Source organism: Canis aureus, chromosome 12 (assembly GCF_053574225.1).
Source record: "Canis aureus isolate CA01 chromosome 12, VMU_Caureus_v.1.0, whole genome shotgun sequence".
Taxonomy (NCBI): Eukaryota; Metazoa; Chordata; class Mammalia; order Carnivora; family Canidae; genus Canis; species Canis aureus.
This window is the reverse complement of record NC_135622.1, coordinates 45,594,433-45,616,163: the sequence shown is the minus strand read 5'-3', so window position 1 is coordinate 45,616,163 and position 21,731 is coordinate 45,594,433. Positions and strand designations below refer to the sequence as shown.

At 49.0% G+C, this 21,731-nt stretch overlaps 1 protein-coding gene across 3 annotated transcripts in view; it reads left to right on the top strand.

Moving 5' to 3' along the window:
- Positions 1-20,448, top strand: part of EFR3B (EFR3 homolog B) — a 95,397-nt gene extending 74,949 nt beyond the window's left edge. For all 3 annotated transcript variants that reach the window (XM_077843891.1, XM_077843890.1, XM_077843889.1), the window contains exons 11-23: positions 50-161; positions 548-599; positions 2,305-2,477; positions 2,990-3,065; positions 3,719-3,880; positions 5,062-5,193; positions 7,079-7,146; positions 7,820-7,947; positions 8,661-8,752; positions 11,691-11,739; positions 13,679-13,785; positions 15,090-15,139; positions 15,775-20,448. In XM_077843891.1, coding sequence (XP_077700017.1) covers positions 50-161; positions 548-599; positions 2,305-2,477; positions 2,990-3,065; positions 3,719-3,880; positions 5,062-5,193; positions 7,079-7,146; positions 7,820-7,947; positions 8,661-8,752; positions 11,691-11,739; positions 13,679-13,785; positions 15,090-15,139; positions 15,775-15,880 — 1,307 coding nt within the window. In that variant the 3' untranslated portion in view covers positions 15,881-20,448. The remainder of the gene's footprint in view (positions 1-49; positions 162-547; positions 600-2,304; positions 2,478-2,989; positions 3,066-3,718; positions 3,881-5,061; positions 5,194-7,078; positions 7,147-7,819; positions 7,948-8,660; positions 8,753-11,690; positions 11,740-13,678; positions 13,786-15,089; positions 15,140-15,774) is intronic.
- Positions 20,449-21,731: the final 1,283 nt, after the last annotated feature.

Below are 21,731 nucleotides of genomic sequence, written 5' to 3'. Positions count from 1 at the left end.
AGACCCCGGCAGCTGGCAGCCTCACCTGGGCCCCATCCCTTTCCCGCAGGCTCCTTTGCCAGCACGTTGCCTACTTATCAGCGCTCCGAGGTGATCCTTTTCATCATGAGCAAGGTCCCCCTGCCTTCCCTGCACCATCCCATGGAGACAGGGAAAACAGGGTAAGCCTACCAGCCTTGCTCCCCTTTCCCCTCTCTCGGCCGACATTCCACCCCAGCTTCCCTTCCTGTGTTTTCTCGCTGACTCCTTTCTCCATTTTAACTTTCCTGGTCCTGCCCCCACTTCTCTTCTTCTACTCTCAAATCCCTCAGCAGGCTTTAGTGGGGCCCTTGGGTCCCACAACAATTCCTCAAGCTCCCCTACCAATAGCTACCTCCTACTTTTGAGGCAAGCCAATAATTCTCTGGTCTGCTTCCTGGCCCTGGAAGTCAACTGGAGTCCTGGGTAACAAGCCTCATGGAGAATCTAATCACAAGGGGCCCTGGGCAGGGAAGCATGGGATCTCTGCCCACATCACCATCCTAGTATTTGTGTCTCTGGTCTACAGAGAGAACAGGAACCGGCTGACCCAGATTATGCTGCTGAAATCCCTCCTTCAGGTGAGCCTCTCCTGTCCCCATTCCTGCTCTGCCTCTATGGGAGGCAGCTCCTCCAAGGGACCAAGAGAAGGCTACCATATACAGTGGTTCAGGTTGCACACGGCACAAATATGCCCGGCCTAAAGGGTGAATGAATAGGGGGGCTGAAATCCAACCTGCCTTACACTCTAGCAGTCTGGGTATCCACAGAGCTGGGTCACCCAGAGCAGGCTGGATACTGTTCCTAATGTTCACAAAGTTTCCTGATAGCCTTGTCAAACATCATCTCTGAATTGGGATGGCATCTTTAGTTCCTGCCTTTTTTCCCCTTCCAAGTACCTCCCCAGGTCCCTTCCACCTGTTGCTCCTCCGCACTTGTTCCCACCTCTGTCCCCTGGCCACTAGCTCTGCCTTCATCAGGGTTTTACATTCCTCTTCTTTACATCATTGCAGCCATCACTGGAGTCCAGATTCATTATCCTCCAATCCAATGCCATCTCCATGATCAACTTGTTAAAATAGGTATAGCTTCCCTAGAGATTTGGAGCTATCAGTCCCAGGGGGGTCCTGGAATCTGTGTATAACAGCCCCTCCCCTACTATTCTTACACACGGCCCCACCTAAGCTCTGGACATCTCACAACTAGATTCTTCTCATGGTTGTCCTTATTTCCATCTGCCCTCACCAGTCACACATACAATCACAAGAAGAATTTTCTAGAAATGCTCCTTTTCGAATAGTAGGTGGCAGTGTACAATTGATGTGCCTTCAGATTTCACACTTCTCAGACTAACGGTGGGAAATCCCCAGTCCCCTTCCCCTCCCCAACTCCCCGTCTCATCCCATAGCCCCAGTCTCTGTTCAGTCACACTGAAACACACACCCCACTCACTCCCATTCACACCTTGTCACCTTGTCACTCCCATACATTCCCTGTCCCGAGTCCACACCGTTCATGTCATTGTGTTTTTATAAAGGCTTTTTATGCGGGCACTGCCCACATCTGGTGACCTCCTTGGTCTGTGTACTCCTGCCATTTCTGCTGAGCTTACTCTCATTACTCTCACTGCATTCAGCTCCTTATCAAGGTGACAGTTTGGGGTACACTCATATCCTTCAGCTGATGTTCACCAATGATGCCACCAGGCTTTGCTAGATCCCCTGGGGCCTACTGAATCATCAAAGGCATTGTTTTGCAATATGAACTTAACAGGAAATATGTTTTGCTGCTTGTGAATGCTTTGACAACATCATGTATGATGTGTCTACTGATGCCCGCTGGCTTTAACCAGAAGACCCCCAGTAAGGCTACGTAGAAGAGATGTAACAAAATGGTTGTTTTATGTGTGTGGGTTCTGGTTCTTCAGCCCAACTCTATGCTCTTCCACCATCTCTCCATGTCGTTGTGACTGTCCACGCTCTTAATACAGTATTGTGTTTGTGGTAAGCATTCACTGGCTGCGCTTAGATGGCTGGAACATTAGGTTCAGAGGCTCCTTGGCTCCTGCTCCCCTCTAGCGCTTACCCCTTGCTTGCTTTTAACAACCTAAGACCTGTCTAGGTGGTTGTTGGCATGTTCAAAAAAGTTGCATTAGGCATCCAGGGCCTAGGGTGGAGGACAGAGGACCTGGGTTGGGAGATGTTGAGAGAGATTGGGTGCATGAGAGCCTCCCTACACCAGGAGGGCCAGCATTCCTAAGCATGGCCATTCTGGGTTCCCTTGCAGGTATCCACAGGTTTCCAGTGCAACAACATGATGTCAGCACTGCCCAGCAACTTCCTTGACCGCCTTCTCTCCACCGCCCTCATGGAGGATGCAGAGATCCGCCTCTTCGTTCTAGAGATTCTCATCAGTTTCATCGATCGTCATGGCAACCGCCACAAGTTCTCAACCATCAGGTGAACTTGGGGTCTCCCCTCCAGTTGGTATGTGATGGGGGAGAAGACTCCCGATAGGCCTCATACCCAGGTGAGAGAACAGTTCCCTTATTTGGTGGGAACCAGCAGGAGCTGATCCCGGACATTGACCCTGGGGTCCCATGAGGGAAGGAGAGATGGAGGGGCACCTTTCCCAGGGAGCCTGGGGATGGATTGGACATGGGGGAGACCAAGAGCAGATACTAAATGGAGTTAGCGGGTGGGGAGGAAGGAAGGGGATGCAGGTTTATCCGTAAAGACTGGGGGAGGAGGGAAGGGAGGAAGAGAATACTCTGGATCAGGATTTAAGAAAAAGCAACAAGAATTGGGCAGGAGAGAGGATGAGAACTTGAGGAAAGTGGAGATTGGTCTAAGAACCAGAGCACAGTGTGGCTGTGACTCAACTAACAATGTCAAGATGAAACCCAGTGACACCACATGAGCTCTGACTGGCCTCGCACAGGGCTAAGGCAGCCCCTCGTGTCCCCTCTCAGTACCCTCAGCGACATCTCGGTCCTGAAGCTGAAAGTGGACAAGTGCTCCCGACAGGATACCGTCTTCATGAAGAAGGTTAGCAAGTGTGACCTCAAGCCCCAGTGAAGCCCAGGTGGGCCAGGCTCTGTGGACCCCCACCTCCCAGACCCCTAAGTCAGTGCTGACCACTGCTGCCAGGCCTGCTCTCTCGCTCGCTCTTTGAGCATGCTTAGTCGGGAAGACCAGTTGACCCATGGGCGGGGCGGGGTGGGGGGCAGCAAACCCCCAGGGTCAAGCCCAACACAGAGGCCAGAGTTGGGAGCACCTGCTGGTGAGCCTAGCCGGAGCTGAGCTGCAGGCTGTGTTCTCCTAAACACAGCTGAGTTTAGGCAGCAGCTTCTGATGCTGGTTTCACTACATTCACCCTTCCCTAAATGTGTCCTGCACCTTTGCTTCCACTGGGGTCTGCTTTAAAAGCATCCTCTCCCTGGGGTGCCTGGCTGGCTCAGTCAAAAAGCATAAGACTCTGGATCTCAGGGTCATAAGTTTGAGCTCCACATTGGGTGTAAGCATTACTTAAATAAATAAAACTTAAGAGAGAGAGAGAAGGCATCCTCTCCCTGAAGGTGGAGGTGGGGTACACACAGCTGTTGTGCCACCTGCAGATTGGTCTTCCTCTCTTTCTCATTGCCCTTCCTGCCTCCACCCCCACCCCACTGCGAACTTGCCCCCCCTTCCCCCAAACCCAGCATTCCCAGCAGCTCTACAGACACATCTACTTGAGCTGTAAGGAGGAGACGAACATACAGAAGCACTACGAGGCGCTCTATGGCTTGCTGGCTCTCATCAGCATTGAGCTGGCCAATGAGGAGGTGGTGGTAGACCTCATCCGCCTGGTGTTGGCTGTTCAGGTGGGACCTGGGTGGGCATCTCATGGGGTTGAGATTGGGGCAGGGGACCACCAAGTTGTGGCTGCTCAACAACTAACTGTCTCAGAGCCCAGAAATATTGCACCCATGCTTGCCCATTCCTCCAGAGACCACAAGCCACGGTTCTGTTTGGGGAACCACCCAAGAATGCTTGATTCATGGCTTTAGCCCATCCCTCCAGCTAAAGGAGACCCAAGGAACAGGGTCTTTCAAAAACACCCTTTAGTCCCTAGTATTTCGAGTCTCACAAGGTCTGAATGAGACTCCAAGGAATACCAAGAGGTTGCTCATAAACCCCGAGTGATCCCAAAACAAACTTTTCTAAAGATCATCTGGTTCCCAAGGTTGGCTGTGTTTTAGAATTACTCTAAGCATTATGAAAAATATATATTCCCAGTTCTCTCCCCACATCTGGAGATCTGGAGATTCAACAAGCCTCTCTCATGACTTTTAGCCAGTGCTTCACTAGATAAGGCTTCAGACTTCCACAGTCTTTCTGGGTGGAAGTGTACTCTCAAAGACGCTGAGAATTGGGGTGGGTCCTTCAGACCTGAAAAGACCGGGGTGTCCAGGGTCCTGAAGCTAGGTGGCATCATATCCTACCTAGGAGCAGGAATGATGGCAACCCTGGGAATTCAGTGGTAGAGAATCTTAGGCCACCAGTGTTAAATCCTGCAAGGCCAACCCAGCTGCTATGGCTGTCTTCACTCTAGAATTTGAGATTCCTCTGTGTCCCAATCCCTAGTAACTATTGCTACTCTTTCAACTTAACATATGGACCCAGTTTAGCAAACCAGTCCAGTCCCCTCAAGAATCATTCAAGGTCTATATTCAAGGACACAGTATCCTAGAGGTAGGATTAACGATGAGGGTTTGGACAGTCAAGGTCACCAAAGCTGGCACTGCAAAGTAGAGAATAGGTCATCACCCCTCTACTCAAGTATTTATGAGCTCCCAGCTCATGGACTGTTCTAAGGATGATTCACTTCTGCTTTACTGAGGATGACTTCTGTCTCCTGGGAAGTTATGGGACAAATGCTGAAAAAGGCTTAGTCTAGAGAGATGGGCCCTCTCTACAGAAGGTTGGAAGAGGTTAGGTGGAGAGTGGGGCACCAGTATAATTTGTCAATCAGAAAACTCCAGGCCCCTCTGTGTCACCACAGGACGTGGCCCAGGTCAATGAAGAGAACCTGCCTGTGTACAACCGCTGTGCCCTCTACGCACTGGGCGCAGCCTACCTGAACCTCATCAGCCAGCTCACAACAGTACCTGCCTTCTGCCAGCACATCCATGAGGTTGGTGTTCTTGTGACCCTGAGAGCTCAGGAGGCCCTTGGCTTTCAGTTTCCCCAGAACAACTTTTCCTTAATTACCTAAGCCCCTGTGCTTAGTCTAGGCATTGAGGAAGGGTTGGTGGAATGACTAGGGACAGTGAGAAGTTACTAGAGGCAGCCTTTCCTCCTGTATGACAGGACATAGCACGATGGGGAGCGCCACAGGCAGGAACCAGTACCCCTTCCTCACCTGCTACCTGCCCGCCTCTAGTTCCTGCTGCTCTGTGCCACCCCCACTCCCAGAAACCCAGCCACTCATGCCTCTCATGTCATCTGGGACTAACTCTAGTTTTTTTTAAAGGTTTTTATTATGAAAGTTTTCAAATATCACCAAAGCAGTGAGTAGAACAGTGAACATCCATATAGCTATCGTGCAGATGAAATAGGAAGGTTTTCCCCTTTTTTCTTTAACTCGTTTTCTCTCTTTTTTTTAATTTTTAATTTAATTTTTTATATTTTATATTTTTGTAATTTAAATTCAACTTGCCAACATATAGTATAACACCCAGTGCTCATCCCATCATGTGCCCTCCTTAATGCCCATCACCCGGTTACCCCATCCCCCCACCACCTCCCCTTCCACAATCCTTTGTTTCCTAAGGCAGGAGTCTCTCATGATTTGCCTTCCTCTCTAATTTTTCTCCACTTAGTTTCCCCTCCTTCCCTTGGCCCCTTTTACTGTTTCTTCTTTTTCTTATTTTAAAGCAAATCTCAGCTCTCATGTTGTTTTACCCTACCTGTATCAGCATTGTGTGTAAAAAATATGGACACCTTCCTACATAATCACTGTGCTATTAACATACCTAATTAAGTTGCCAATAATGCCTTGGTATTATCTAGTACCCAGTCTATAATCAAATGTCCTCAGTTGTCCCCAAAAGACATGTTTTAAAATGTTTTAAAACATTCCAAAGTTGGGATGCCTGGGTGGCTTAGCAGTTTAGCACTGCCTTTGGCCCAAGGTGTGATCCTGGAGACCCAGGATCGAGTCCCATGTCAGGCTCCCTGCATGGAACCTGCTTCTCCCTCTGCCTGTGTCTCTGCCTCTCTCTGTATGTCTCTCATGAATAAATAAATAAAATCTTAAATAAATAAATAAATAAACAAACAAACAAACAAACATTCCAAAGTATTTATAGGTGGAATGATATAATGTCTAGGATTAACTTTAAAATATTCATGCAAAATGAAAGAAAATAACCCTTGGGTCTCAGCTGGTTTGGGGGTACTGGGGGGCATGGGAGAGGGTGCTGTGTCACTGTGCCCCGCCAGCATGGGCCTGTAAGGGGACATAGGAAAGGCAATGCCCAGACAGCCTCTTCATTAAAATAGCAGCAGCTTGGCCTACTCACCTCCTGCACATACTTGCCTGCCAACTATCCTCCCACTTCTTACTGTCTTAATAACTTTCACTTTTCCTGTCAAAAATTTGCAAAGGTTTCCACGTGTGACTGCTCATCAGGATGTTTCCACAGTGCACCAGGGTTTGGGGAACCATGTGACCTGTGCTCCCTTTTTTCATGTTTGTGCAGAAAACAGGAATAGGGCATAGGAACAAGAAACTGCTGTCTCCTGGGGGCTGAGTCCCCTGCATTTGGAGGACACTTAATGCATACCTGTCATTGGGGATAGCCTGAGCAGTCTGCCTGGGCTTCTTGGGGTACTCTATGGGTCACTGTTGATTGGAGTTTCTGCCTTAGCAGCCCAGCTGTAGGGTGCCGTGCCAAGGCATTTGTGGGAGGAAGGAACTGCTCAGAGGGGAGGGAGTGCCATCATTTGCCTATTTGGAGCTCCTCCTTCCTGTCAAACCCGGCTCTCTCTCCGTATGTGGTTCCTCCTGACTCCAGGTGATAGAGACCAGGAAGAAGGAGGCTCCATACATGCTCCCTGAGGATGTCTTTGTGGAGAGGCCCAGGTAAGGAGCACACCTGTGACATGGTCAAAGGCACCCAAGGCAGCGGAGTGAGAAGGTGGGCAGTCCGAAGCCAGGGGCAGAGTCCTTTATGAGCACCAGGGTCAAAAGTGGACCCTACCCTGTGGCCCAGAAATCCTAGGTCAAGTGGGACTTCGTCATGGGGCCATCATCCACGCCTTGAGCCATATCAGTGTGTTGTGCGATAATGTGACATAACCTCTGGGAGCCTTGGCCAAGCCCATTGGATGTGCATCCTGGAGGAGCCATTCCTGTGAGACCCTAGACCCATCCCAGTGGCATCCTCAGACTGCAGTCCGTGGGCCAGCATCTAGTCAGCCTCAGAGAAACTCAAGAAAAATACTGTGAAAAAGCAAAATGTCCAACAATAGGGGATAGCTTTGTAAACTATGGCCTTTCCACCACAGTGGTTTGGAAGAAGAGTTCATGTGAAACATGCACTGTGTAATCTGTAGATAAAAAGGATCACAGAACAGATGAATTCAGGGGTGGGGCGATGTGTGCGTGTGTGCAGAAGAGTACATGACCGAAGGAACTCATGCAGAATGTAGAGATGTTGACTCTGGAAAGTGGGACTTTTGCATGATGCATGTTCCTTTATAATCAAGTCACTAGGAAATCACTCTGGTTGCCTCTTTCCTTCTTTGTCCTGCAGGTTGTCCCAAAATCTTGATGGGGTAGTGATTGAGTTCCTCTTCCGCCAGAGCAAGATCAGTGAAGTCCTGGGGGGCAGCGGCTACAATTCGGACAGGCTCTGCTTGCCCTACATCCCTCAGCTGACAGGTAGGTGCTCCATGCAAGCACATCCAAGCCTGCCCCCTGGCTCTTCCTCACAGGACAGCACCTGGGTGTGAGGGACACAGGTGCCCTTCGCTCTGCTCCCCCGGCACCTTGCATGTCACACAGAAGCTGAAAAATGTAGTGGAAGTGAGAGCCTTCTGATTCCCCCACCTTTTCTCCCCAGGGCAGGATCCTTGGGAGAAAGTGGCCCATGAGCCAGGCAGGAGCAGCCCCACAGAGCCCTAAAGAGCACACATGAACTGTGCGAGTTCTCTGCTGTTTATTTCCAGAAAATTCTTAGACAAGTCTCCTGGCATCTCTGAGTTTCAGTTTCCTTGACTACAAAATAGGGCTTAATGACACCTGCTTTAGAGGGCTGGTGGGAGATGCACACAGAATAATAAAGGCAAAGGCACTTTTAGTAACTGCTCCACAAGTGACAGCTAGCTACTTGTGCAAGTTGAGATGTCACAAGCAGCACCTTTGTGTTCCTCGATGGTCTCAAAATCTTAGCCATAAACAGCAAAATCACCACCCTAAGGTGGGCAGAGGAGGCCAGCAGCCTTCAAAAAACCTGCCATAGCCTCAGTGTGTCCTGAGCCCTCCGGGGGCTGTGGGCTTGGCAAAGGCAGGGGGATTGGGAGACAGTATGAAGGGTGTGATCCTGGCTCGCTCTGAACAGTGGAGACTCTAGCTTCTGGGCTTCTCTTCCCCAGATGAAGATCGCTTATCCAAGAGGAAAAGCATTGGAGAAACCATTTCCCTGCAGGTGGAGGTGGAATCTAGGAACAGCCCCGAGAAGGAGGAAGTGAGTGTCCTGTTGTTTAAATGCTATCCTGCATCCCCAGGGAAGGAACCTGCTCCTGCCTCCTCTGCAGTCAGACACTCCATGCTCCAGGCTCCCTTAACTACATAACACATTTAAAGTTGCATGGAAAGCAAAGTTCTCAAATATCCCATTTTCTTACTGTCTCTAATCACATATATCATAGATATCTCCATCTGGAAAAAATATATGTGCTACACACACACACACACACACACACATACACACACACACACACACTCCCATGACAGTGTCATACAGATCACACGGATCGCGTGCTAGTGGTCATTTCCCATTCCCAACAGAGGCAGATGCGCTCCATGTAGGAAATTGGAAGACTTAATGGGAGAAATGAGGGCAAGAATAGCTTTCACAGTGCTTCTAACACATAGATCGATAGAAGTGCTTTTTTATAGACAAAGTTGCAGCTTAAAGATCTCTCTTTCATCTTCTCTTGGGGGCCGTGAATACCTAATTTCTGCTCAAATTAACTGGTGATATCTCCCCTGCCATTACTTCTTCTGCCTCAGAAAATAAAGCAGATGAGCCCATGAGTAAGAGAGAAGAAGGAATCACAGTGGAAAGACCCATCTTTCCTCCTACAAGTGAAAAAGAAATAAGGGGAGGGGCAGAGAGGGAAAGAAAGGGGTCGAGAGGGAGAGAAGGGGGTCGTGAGGGAGTTGAAGCCATAAGATGCAGCATACTTGTGTTTAATGGTGTCTCCCACCATTAACGGAATTGACGGACACATGAGAGAGCTTCGGCGGGAAGTGAGGAGGATGCCCATGGCAGGGAAGGGGGAACTGGGTCAGTTTCTGCTCATTGGTGCTGGGGTATCCATGGGGGACAGCTTCATCCCTAAGCCCTTCCCCAGATGCCCTGGAGCAAGGGCAAGTCTTTGGGGTCCAGACTGAGCCTCCCTCCAACTGTGCCCACTTTCCACTTTCCCAAGTCTTCTCTCACTGGGACACTTGTCTGGAACCTTCCCATGGAAAGAAGGAAGCTCTGAGTCAGGCTAACTGGAAGAGTAGAATGAGGTTGAACCATGCGCCCTCCAAGGCCTTCCAGCTCTGCAGGACAGGGGACCTCACATGTGTCAGGACTGCAGTGTGAGTAGGCTGGTCCCCCCCACCATAGTTGTGATTCTCCCTGCTCAGGAGTTAAGACCCTCAGGAATGATGAGTAAAGTGAAGCAGAAGGAGAAGGAGAAATGCTTGCCCATGTACAGGGTCTACTACTCTCTAGTGTCCCCTGGGTCACCAGAATGGGTTCCTTTCCCTCCTGGAGGGTCCACCTAACTCAGGGGGAGCCTGGTAGCCAAAGCAAGGGGTGTGGGGGCCTCTACCCTGTGCCCTTCAGCCACGCTGCACTTCTTTCCACTCTCAGCCCACGATGCCCTATCAGAATCCCACGCTGGCCCCCTATAGCCTTAAATGCCAAGTTCAAAGCAGTTCATCAATAAATACTGATTTGATCAAACCCCCAACCAGTGCCTGGCATCCAGAGCCATTTATAGTCTGGGCTGGTGTGACTGGTTCATGTTCTTTTCCTCCCCGCTCTGGCAGGTAGCCTGTGTGCCACTGTGGCTGGTCTGCTCAGTCTCCCCGTGAGGTCTCGGCCAGGTCTTTGCTAGTAATCCCATATGTAAGTCCCTCCCTCTGCACCTTTGTGCCCATGAACCATCTACTCTTCCAAGCTCAGCTTGTGTCCCATTTCCTCCATAAGCCCCTGTCTGCCTGCCCTTGACCAGTGATCTTCTTTGTCCCTGCGATCTTCCCTGGCACCTCCCACACGGGTCAGTGCTGAGCGGCTACATGGATGGACGTGCGGAGGATGGATTCAGAGTGGCTGATAGCTCAGCACAGCTCCCTCTGGCCTGTAATTCCCATGCTGACAGACTGTGCCATTTCTACTCAGTGACCAGCCACGAGTCCCGCACATACTCAGTGCTTACTTCATATTTCTTAAACGATTGTATCCCATACCTACATCTCTGGCCTTTCCTACTCTAGTAGGAACTACTCTAGTTCTAGCAAACTAGCCTTTGCTGAATGCCAAACAAATCATAAAAGTACAGCTTAGTGAATTTTCACAAAAGGAATGTATATGTGCAATCATGCCCAGATCAGGAAATAGAACATTGTCATTGCCCAAGAGGACCCTCTTCCCAAAGCCTGACTTATGTCACTTTTTGCACTTTCTATCAGTGACATCATTCTCTCCTGTGTCTGATTCTTTCACTTAATATTACATTTGAATGATGGGATAGGAGTGGATCATGGATCCTGCCTCAGGGAGCTCAGGGTCTACTGGGGAATACCTGGGACTTAGTTCAAACTCTTCACGGCTTTCAGCCTCTGGCCCGGGGCTAGGCATCCATGGGATAATCTTTCTTTGGGTTTATTATTTTTCACCTCCTTTAATAGGCTCTGTGAGGGCTGAGATCCTGTGACCCAGGTCCCTGAATAACTTCAGCATGTCTGACCTTTAGTAAATATTCAAATCACCATGGTGGATAATTTTATATCCTGATTCTTTCAAAATGTTATTCACTTCTTAAAATTTACATTTGAGATATTTGCCAACTGCTTCCTCCTGCTGCCAATATTTTCTGAAGATTTTTTTTTTTTTACTTTCACACTGTTTTCCTCCCATGGGGCTTAATGGGACAAGCTGGAAGTGGGGGGAGGGCAGTGAGCTCTATCAGGTGATCCTCTGCATGCTGATGAGGAATAGCCCCCTCACCCATGGTGCCTCTGTGCCACCGGCTGGGGGAGGTTCAGAGACTGGTGAGAATGTGGGGGTCCTGGGGGAGTTTCTGCCCATGGGGACATTCTTCTGAGAAGCAAAGGAGCTGCCAAAACCTCCCTCCCTCACCCCGACTTTACCTTTCTGAGCATTTCTGCACCTTCTCTCTCAGCGAGTACCTGCCGAGGAGATCACCTATGAGACCCTGAAGAAGGCCATCGGTAAGTTGGAGGAGAGGGAGTGCTTGGTCCTGGGGGAGGCACAGGTGTGTGCAGCCTGCTACGGGATTCAGTGCAGAGGTGAAGGGAGGCTGGCAGCTTTCCCAAAACTCATGACAGCTACAAATACTGCAGTGAATAGTTCCACTTTCCTGATGGGAATCAGTAGTGCTGCCAGCATATCCTATGTCAGGCAACCCTTTCTCTACTGACAACTAGATGCCTTTAAAAGTAATCAGTTGGGGATGCCTGGGTGGCTCAGTGGTTGAGCATCTGCCTTCAGCCCAGGGCCTGATCCTAAAGACCCGGGATCGAGTCCCACATCTGGCTCCCTGCATGGAGTCTGCTTCTCCCTCTGCCTGTGTGTCTGCCTCTCTCTATATATGTCTCTCATAAATAAATAAAATCTTTAAAATAAATAAATAAATAAATAAATAAATAAATAAATAAATAAATAAATAAATAAATAAATGTAATCAGTTGTGGGGTGCCTGGATGGCTCAGCCAGTTAAACATCTGCCTTTGACTCAGGTCATGACCTGAGGTCCTGGGATCAAGCCCCACATCAGGCTCACAGCTCAGTGAGAGTCTGTCTCTCTCCATCTGCCTCTCCCCCGGCTCATACTCCTTCTCACTCTCTCTTTCTCTCAAATAAATAAAATGTTTTATAAAGTGATGAAGCTTTAAAAAAAAGTAATTAATTGAGGGTTACAGCCAGTTAGATAAAAAGCAATTTTGTATAAATACTTAGACCATTTTTTGGTGCACTATAATACAAAAGAACAAGTTGACTAATGAAAGATATTAAGAACTTGAGGATCCCTGGGTGGCTCAGCGGTTTAGTGCCTGCCTTCGGCCCAGGGCGTTCCGGTATCAAGTCCCACAACTGGCTCCCTGCATGGAGCCTGCTTCTTCCTCTGCCTGTGTCTCTGCCTCTCTGTCACTCATGAATAAACAAATAAAATCTTAAAACAAAAAAGATATTAAGAACAAATCATATTAATATTTGTTGGCAGCAGATTTTAAAATGCAGCAGTACCTCATTTACTTGGATTATTGGGCAATAAAGTATCCCAAGTAAGAGAATTTTTCTGATAACTGATGATAAATTATACCTTCAAATGCCAAACCATTTTAATTTCAGTTGTCTCTGGTAGTAATGCCTTCTGAATGTGCATACTGCTCTGCCGCCTTAACGTGTGAACATATCTGACCACCCTCCCCCTTTATTTTCACTGACTTATTTTGGAAGCTAAAAGGAATACATAGAAGCCTTAAACTGGACAACCTCGGACTGCAGAGCCACGGAGGGCTGAGCTCTCATGTTGGCTTTTGGGACCCATCTGGCTTTTCCATAGTTGCTGTCCCTTTCAAATTAGTGACAGAGTATTTCCTGTTCCAGGAACTTCTTTGAGAGTCCTAGTGGTAACACAGCTACTCAGGGGCTTTAAAAGCCCAGCTTAGGGACGCCTGGGTGGCTCAGTGGTTGAACATCTGCCTTCAGCTCAGGTTGTGATCCCGAGGTCCTGGGATCGAGTCCCACATTGGGCTCCCTGCATGGAGCCTGCTTCTCCCTCTGCCTATGTCTCTGCCTCTGTGTGTCTCTTGTGAATAAATAAAATCTGTTTTAAATAAATAAGTAAATAAATAAATAAATAAACTCCAGCCAAAGGGCCCACTTAACTAGTTCTCAAACTCTTTCACAAGGAGTGGGGCTGAGCCTCAGGATCTTTTCTAAGTCAGGAAAAGATCTAGCCTTTGTAGGCCTGAGTAATGGGCACCACATCCTCCATGCCATGCTCATGGCCCTGCTCATCAGCAGAGGGCAGAACCCAAAATGCAGTCACAGACCCAGCTCCCCTAGAGGGGTCCATCTTCTCTAGCCCTCACCCCGGCATCAGTGGGTGGGACCCCAGGGCTGACCCAGCTCTCTGTGCTGCAGTGGACAGCGTGGCTGTTGAGGAGCAGGAACGTGAACGGCGGCGACAGGTGGTGGAGAAATTCCAGAAGGCACCCTTCGAGGAGATTGCAGCACACTGTGGGGCCCGGGTGAGTGAGCCCTAACAGGGGTGAGTCCTTGGGGACCAAGCAGACACTGGATTTGGATCCAGGGCAGACTGAGTTTCTAGGAGGTCTTGGCACTTTTGTCACCCAGAAATTAAGGTTTAGATCCCAACAGTGCCCTGGTACTACATCGTTTCCCCCAAGAACCAGAAGGCTGGGCTCCTAGCCATATACTCCTTTAGACCTCATTATAATGAGGAAGTCCCGACTCAGGAGCTCCTGCATCAGATGGACAGATTGTAATACATAGAATAGCAAGTATGTAACTCGCACTTAGGCACAGCCAGAGCATCTTCCATTTATTAGCTTATGTCATTTTCAAGACAATTCTGTGCGGTCTGTGCCTTTATGCTCATCTCATTATGGATAAGGGGGGAAGGAGCCATGGCAGATGGCCAACATTTGCAACAGGGCCCAGTTTCCAACCAGGGGACCCCAACAGGGGGAATGGAATAGTCTGGCCCTGGAAAAGAGATTTGAAAGAGAAAGTGCCAGATAAGTAAGAAGAGTGACTTATGTCTTTGCATTTCTTGAAACTGATTACATGCCAGGATTTGTTAGTCACAGTGGCCATCTTCATAACAATGAAACATAATTGCAGACATCCAAAATCTACAAATAACTTTTATTTTATTGTAATTTTTCCTCTCAGTAAGAATACATGTTATTTTCTTTTCTATTACCCAAGATATATTATCTATATTTCTAGTATATCATGATATATAGCAATATAATGGTATATGTAAATGCATATAGATTTTCCTGGGCCTACGTTATTCTCACCTCTTGTCCCAGCTCCAGAGATAGATATTGCTCATTTCATGAGCTCAGAGTTGAGCACATGCAGGCTGTCGCTCTCTATGCACATGGGCTTAGCTGCAGCAAGAAGGGACCAGAGAGAGCATCTTCCCTAACCCACCAGTTTTGCACAGCTACTCCTTGGGAGTTAAGGGGAGATCTGAAACCAGCTCTGAGCCTCATGACTATATACCCAGCAAGCCCTGCTGCCCACTTGGAGGAACGAAGGGCCCTTTAAGAACTGCCTGCCGAGGTCCTCCTGGTGGTCCTGGCCTCTGTTTTGTCCCTAGCAGGCCTCCCTGGGTGGCCCTGCCTAACCTGAACCCATGGCCAGGATCCACAGATAAGTGTCAGAAAGGAGCTCACACCAGTTCCCTTCCTAAGACTGTAACTGCCCCACGCCTCCATGGGTTCTCTAGACAGATGGACCCAAGAGAACTAGCATAGGTGTGGGGGACCCACCAGCTCACATTCCCTCTGTTCGTGTCTAGGCATCACTGCTGCAGAGCAAACTCAACCAGATCTTTGAAATCACCATCCGGTAAGTGGCAGCCCTGGGCAGGGACCCCTCTTCCCGAGTCCTCCTCTCACACCTGTCTCCAGGCCTCCTGCCTACAGCCTCTCTCTCCAGGGCTGGAGTCTGCCACCAGTTCTCTTTCCCAGACAAGGAAATCAAGACTAGGGATCCCTGGGTGGCGCAGCGGTTTGGCGCCTGCCTTTGGCCCAGGGCACGATCCTGGAGACCCCGGATCGAATCCCACGTCGGGCTCCCGGTGCATGGAGCCTGCTTCTCCCTCTGCCTGTGTCTCTGCCTCTCTCTCTCTCTCTCTCTGTGTGACTATCATAAATAAATTTTAAAAAATTAAAAAAAAAAAAAAGGAAATCAAGACTAGAGAGAGATAGAGATAGTTCAGTGAACCCCAGAAAAGAGCCAGTGGTCCTAGTGTCCCAGGCTGGTACTTTCCAAAGCAACAGTGTTATTAGAACCTACAGTGAAGCTAGACTTCAAGTGAAGTTTAGAAGATTCTAGAATTTGCAACCTAGGAACCCATGGAGTGACCGTCTCTGGTTCCTGTTCAAAGGAAAACCCAAATCAGCTATGCTTTTTGGTTGCACGGGGCGGGACTCCAGATCCATACCTTCCCACACCTTTCTCCTCCGTGTGCTCCTGCCCAGGCCGCCCCCAAGCCCATCAGGCACCATCACCGCAGCCTATGGCCAGCCTCAGAACCACTCCATCCCCGTCTACGAGATGAAGTTTCCCGATCTGTGCGTATACTGAATTCCAGAAGACAGAGCTCCTCGGAGGGGTGGGGTCTGAGGGAAGCACTTGCCCTCACAACCCACCCCTGTGGCATGGAAATGGAACTGGGACCTCAGAGGAAAAGCACCGTGGTTGGCATCATCTTCTCGGCTAAGCAAGGTGGAGGGCCCTCCCTCAGGCCACCTCTCGGCCCTCCCACTTCCTCCTTGTCCTCCCCGAGGGAGACAGGCCTCCTTCACCTCTGGGGTCAATAAGCATCTCACCCACCCTTTGTCTCCTCTTCTGTGTCCACCAGGAGCCGAGAACCATGGGCGTCTCCAGAAGGAGGCTGGGGTCCCGAGAAGCTCCTGCTTGGTGTAGCGCGGGAAGGGCTTTCACGGGGGTGGATCAGGGGTCACCGCTGCCAGCCCCCTGGGAGGGAACCAGATGGAGACTCGGTCAGAGGAAGCCGCCACGGCCTGTGGTCAGGAGGAAGCAGGGCAAGCTCCCAGCTCCTCTGGGAGAGCAGCGGTGTGCCAGGCTGGAAAGTGGCTGCTCCTCAGAGCGTTCCCTCCTTCGGCCTGCTGTCCCTTCCACTCTCCTGCTGCCCTGCCAGCTGTGTCCTTGTGATTCGTTCTATTATTCATTCATGTTGAGCCCTTCCAACAGGAACTGCGGTAGAGATACCATGCGGGGCCAGAAAGGATGAAGAGGCAGGGTCAGCAGGCTGGCCATAGAGTGGGCTGGCTCTCCCCAGGCTGGGCCTGCCCCCCACAGACGAACAGCCGGCAGATGTGGGCAAGGCCACCGTCCCTCTATGGCATCTTCTCACCTCCTTCATTCAGAGGGAGCTTGTTGGGGCCTCCCATCGTTCTCTCCCTTCTGGATGTTTCTCTGAGTTGAGTTTTCTCTCTCTGATGCCTTTCTTCCTGAGGATCCTGGCATGTTTCTACAGCCTCTGGGTTGAGGGAGGGCAGAATGGGATAATCTGGTTCTGGAAAATCTGGTTCTACCTGGCTCAAAAGGAAGAAGAGTGGCAAGGGGCCCCAGGCCTGCCTACTTCACTGCTTATGGAAGAGGCTCCCAGCCTGGTTTAGGGAGAGGGAAGGGGAGCAAGTTATGAGGATAGCATTTTGCATTGCAAGGTTGTCAGAGTCAACCTTTTGGATATTTCATTCAAGGAAAGAAGGCCCCAGCACCTGGTATTGGAATGATGTCTTCACTCTTTTTACAAAGTCAGGACATCATTGCCAACTGGCAAAGCTTGAGGTTGGGGGGCAGGCAGTGGAGACCCTTGTGGGTTCTGGGTTTCCATTTTCCCTGAGTGCCATGCCTGCCTGTGTGCAGAGGAGGGGCTGCTACAGAGCTAGAGGCCTTCTGCTGTGCTCCCTCCGCTCCCCACACCCATCCTCCCTCTGGGGGCCTTTGTACCTCCAGAGCCTCCTGGGTATCCTCCGTGGCAGCACCCTGTAATCCCAAATAGCCCTTTTCTTCCCTTCCAGACAGACTTCTCATAACTTTTCTGAGCTGATGTAACTCATAGGAAAATGTGAATGGTCAAACCATTCCTCCCTAGAGAATTTGTGAGTAAATTCCTGACCCAACGGAATCTCTTTTTACAATTTTAGGCTGTGTGGGGAAGGGTCAGAAGTAGGATGTTTCTGCCAAGGGGAAGGCAGGCTTCTTCCGGACACCTGGCCCACCCGTGCACACAGCCCTGCACAAACACACAATGAAAGGCTGATTATTAGGATAAATAGGTGTATTTTCCCAAACTGGGAAACCCTTAATGTATGCATTTTCCCATTACGTGTGCAATAAATGTTTTGGATGGGGGGCTATCTGACTCTCATTCTCATAGTTTCCATGCTGGTCAGTGCCTCTGTGCTATGGGCCTGTGGCTTCCAGACAGCCTGCATGATTACAAGCCCTCAGGAGCCTGGCTCCTGCTCCCCACCCCCACCCTACCACAATGGCTTTTGGCTCTGTCCTATGGCTCTTGGCTAATGCTCAACCCAAATTTATAAGCATGAACTAAGATTTCTCTTTACCTTACTCTTTATTTTTAAAAAACAGAATTTAAGCTAAAATTTGAAGGCAAATAACCTTTGGAAGAAACTTCAGAGAAAAATCTCAATCTTGAGCCACAAACATCTTTCCTTACTAGATCTCTCCATCTTTATCCCCTGCTTGTCTTTGATGAGGAGCCCTGTTTCTTTCTTGTGTCCACTTGACTTTAGGGTCCACCCCATGGCAGCTGTACCCTGAGCCCTGCCCATGGGGTCCTGGTCCTTGGACTGGGGCGTTGTGGCCCTCGAGCCTCTTTCTAGAGCCAGCACTAGAACCAGAGATCCGTAGGCCCACTCAGATGCCTCTCCTTCTTCCCCACCCTGGGAACAGAGTGAAAAGAGAAGGTGCAGTTGCTGTTCTTCATACGCACTCACCCCTGTATCTGTCTAAAGCAGCTCGCTCTTTACCTCACAACTGCTTTTAGAGGACTAGCTATTTCTTGAATGCCCTCTTCTTAGTTTCAATTTAAAAACTCACTTAGTAGAATATTGGATTGCCCCCTGACATGAAGTAGAACCTGGATCCTAACCAAATATGCCTCGGAGTCACAAAGTGTAAAGTGACTTAACTCGAACAGACAATTACTTGGTAAACTGAGCAGTATCCTTCACTCACACACATAGCTCCCCACCACTCCCAGAAGCCCGGGGAGAAAGATAAAGCAGAGTGTGGCGGGCACCCCAGCCCTTGGCTGAAATTCACCGTTTACTGCCCTCCAAACCCTCTGGTGTCTGGCTGCACTGTCACTTGACCAACCCTCTTTGCTGCCTGTCTCTGTTTTGCTTGAGCCAGCAAAGCCCATCTAAGCCAACTGCTCCCTAGAGCCACTGAGAACTCTTGCTTCATGGCCATGGAGTTAGCACTCTGTTGGCAGAACTTGAGGCATGAATGTATTTGAGATTTGGAGAGTGTTAATTTGGTTGAATCATGGTACACCTGGGTGGCTCAGTTGGTTGGGCATCTGCCTTCAGCTCAGATTGTGATCCCAGAGTCCTGGGTTCAAGCCCTGTGTCAGGCTCTCTGCTTGACAGGGAGCCATTTCTCCCTCTCCCTCTGCCTGCCCCTGCCCCAGCTTATGTGCTCTCTCTCAGTCAAATGAATGGATAAAATCTTTTTAAAAATACTGTTTGAATCATCTAAGTAAGTAAAAAGCAGGTCAGCAAAAAGTACCAATATGATCCTGGAGGATCTTTGTTTTCCTTTCAGTGGGATCCCTGCTACCCTGTGCCTGTTCCCACTTTCCTGACTCTGAAAAGTGAAGATAAATGGTTCCTTGACTCCTAAATGCCTCCTCATCAAAGGAGGAGCCCAAGTAGGTGAGAAGAATTAGAAACGTCCTCACTCAGCTACTGTCCTTTGTCCAGCCTCCTACACAAGGACAAATGGATGTGCAGTGATAAGGTGGGGCTGGAACAATCTACAGCACTTGAGAAGTAGTAAGAGGATCATATACATGCTACCCTTCGCCCTGGGTATCCTGGGTCCCAGAGGACATGATTCAATTGGCCTAAGAATCACAGCAGCTTTAGAGTACCTTGAAACAGCTCTAAGGCCAGGCCTCAGATTCTCTGGGGGCCCCTGGGTCATGACAGCTTCCAGTTGCTGTTGCATGGTCCCCGGGCCTTCTAACCTGGGCACAGAGAGTGTCACTGGGAAGTGAGGCCATTTGTTCCAATCCTTCTCTGTGACCATGAAATGGCAACTGGCCTATGAGGGTCTGAGGGAAAGGACTAGACCTGTGTATGAGTTTGAGTATGAAATTTAAAAGTCAACAGGAAATATGTCCCATCACAGCAGGTCATGCCTGCTTCTCCTAACCCATAGACCTGACAGCCAGATCCTGCTAAAATAAGGTATCTCCCTGGTGTCTGGGGAAGTTTAGGGCCATGTGCTGCTGTTCCATCCCCTAGAAATTTTCTGGTGAAAGTGACCCTAGGTCTGAAGGTTGCAGAAGGTTGGAAGGATGCTCATGGTGGGCCTCGCCAGCTGGGGAAGTGGGGAGGCAACACAGGGACTGTGGATGGGGCTCTGTGGCTCTCTTTTAGCACCGGCCAGGTTGACCTGGTCTTTTCTCCTTCAGGGGATCTTGGGGCCTCAGGCTATCACTTTCCCCTTCTGAGCTCTTCCTCCGTGACTGTTGATTCTGGCCTATGTAGTACAGAGCTGTAAATCCACAAATGCTGCAGCATTACACATACATTGTAATGTGTCTGTGTCCATTTAGACCCTCATAACCTGGTTGAGTGTGTGTGTGCTCACGTGCATACGTGTGATTAATGTAGCTCATAGTTGACAATATATGTACATAACAGCTGATGTATTTATATGGGAGTGCAGAATTAGTGCCTGTGGCAGTTTTCTGTATTTTAAACTCATTGATCAAATTAGTTTTATTTTAAGGAAGGGGAAAAAGGAGTGGGAGGGGGGGATTGTAGGCAGAAGGATTCTTAGCAAGATCATTCTTTAAGACTCTTAGTCATGATTTCCCAGTGAGTCTTCACGATGCCCTTTTCAAATAAATGTTAATGTTGTCACCACATGGTTGTGTATTTGATTTCTTTAAAGTAAATGGTTTTTTGAGATGCAAACAGGATCTGAAAATACCAACATTAACTACTGACATTTAGCCACCTCCACTTACCATTACTTTACTCACCTAAAAAGGAAGGAGACTAGGGGAAAAGATGCTACCAAGATGTAAACATGAAGCTCAGGATTCCCAGCATGGGAGCATCCTCAGATGGGAAAGCCTGGGCCATTTCTTCATCACAATGACTAGACTCTAGGCCCATAATATAATCCACTGTCGGGGAGACAATAGACTTAAAAATCAGGCTTTCTGATTCCCTTTACATGGGATTTCTGAGGATACATTCCAGTTTTCTTTAATTATGAACTCCTACAGCATCAATATATGGGGGTCTACGTGCAAGTGCCATACATAGATGTTTCCCAGCTGGATTTGATCTATATCATTCACGGGTATGTCTAATGCAATTGACATATATATGTGTGGATCTCTGTGTATATGTAAGTATGAGTTTCTTGTGAATTATAAATGTAGCTGTAAATCTACGGCCCCAGCATTGTACAAACACCATGGGACATATAAAAGAGAAACGGGCACCTAGGCGGCTCAGTCAGTTATGTGTCCGACTCTTGATCTCAGCTCAGGTCTTGATCTCAGGGTCATGAGTTCAAGCCCAACACTAGGCTCCATGCTGCACATGGAGCCTATGTGAAAAAGAAAAAGAAAAAGAAACACAACTCCTGGCCTTTGCCCTTTGGAGCTTAGAATTTCCCTGAAGAGAGTACAAGATATACATGCAGCTAGAAACTGCCATTCCAGCTGGACTGTGTGCCCTCCAGAGCAGAGAATGAAGAGGCTTATCTGGAAGAGATCACAACTTTCCCAGCAGAACTAGAGTCAAGCCTGGGCTCATGTTTTTAAAAGGGTTTCAAAATGGGTGGAGGTGGGGGGTTTCAGGCACAGGTGAAGGAAGAAGGGAAAAGAAGAGTGAGAATACTGGTCGGTGAAAACATGGGAAATGGGGTTTGGTAAGGAGAGTGAAGCTGATGGACGAGGGTCCTGCCATGGCTTGGAATTTGACATCGAAGGAACATTGAGGTGGGGTGACTTTGGGCTCTTGAACCAAGGAATGTGAGGAAAGCAAGATTTCATATGCATTAATCTGAAGAACTTGTGTATGATGGGTTAGGGAGGAAAGGGACCATTTGGGGAGACAAGGACACCAGCTGGTTAGGAAGTGGTAGTGACGGTCAAGGCTAAGCACTGAGTATAATAAAGAGAAAGACTGCA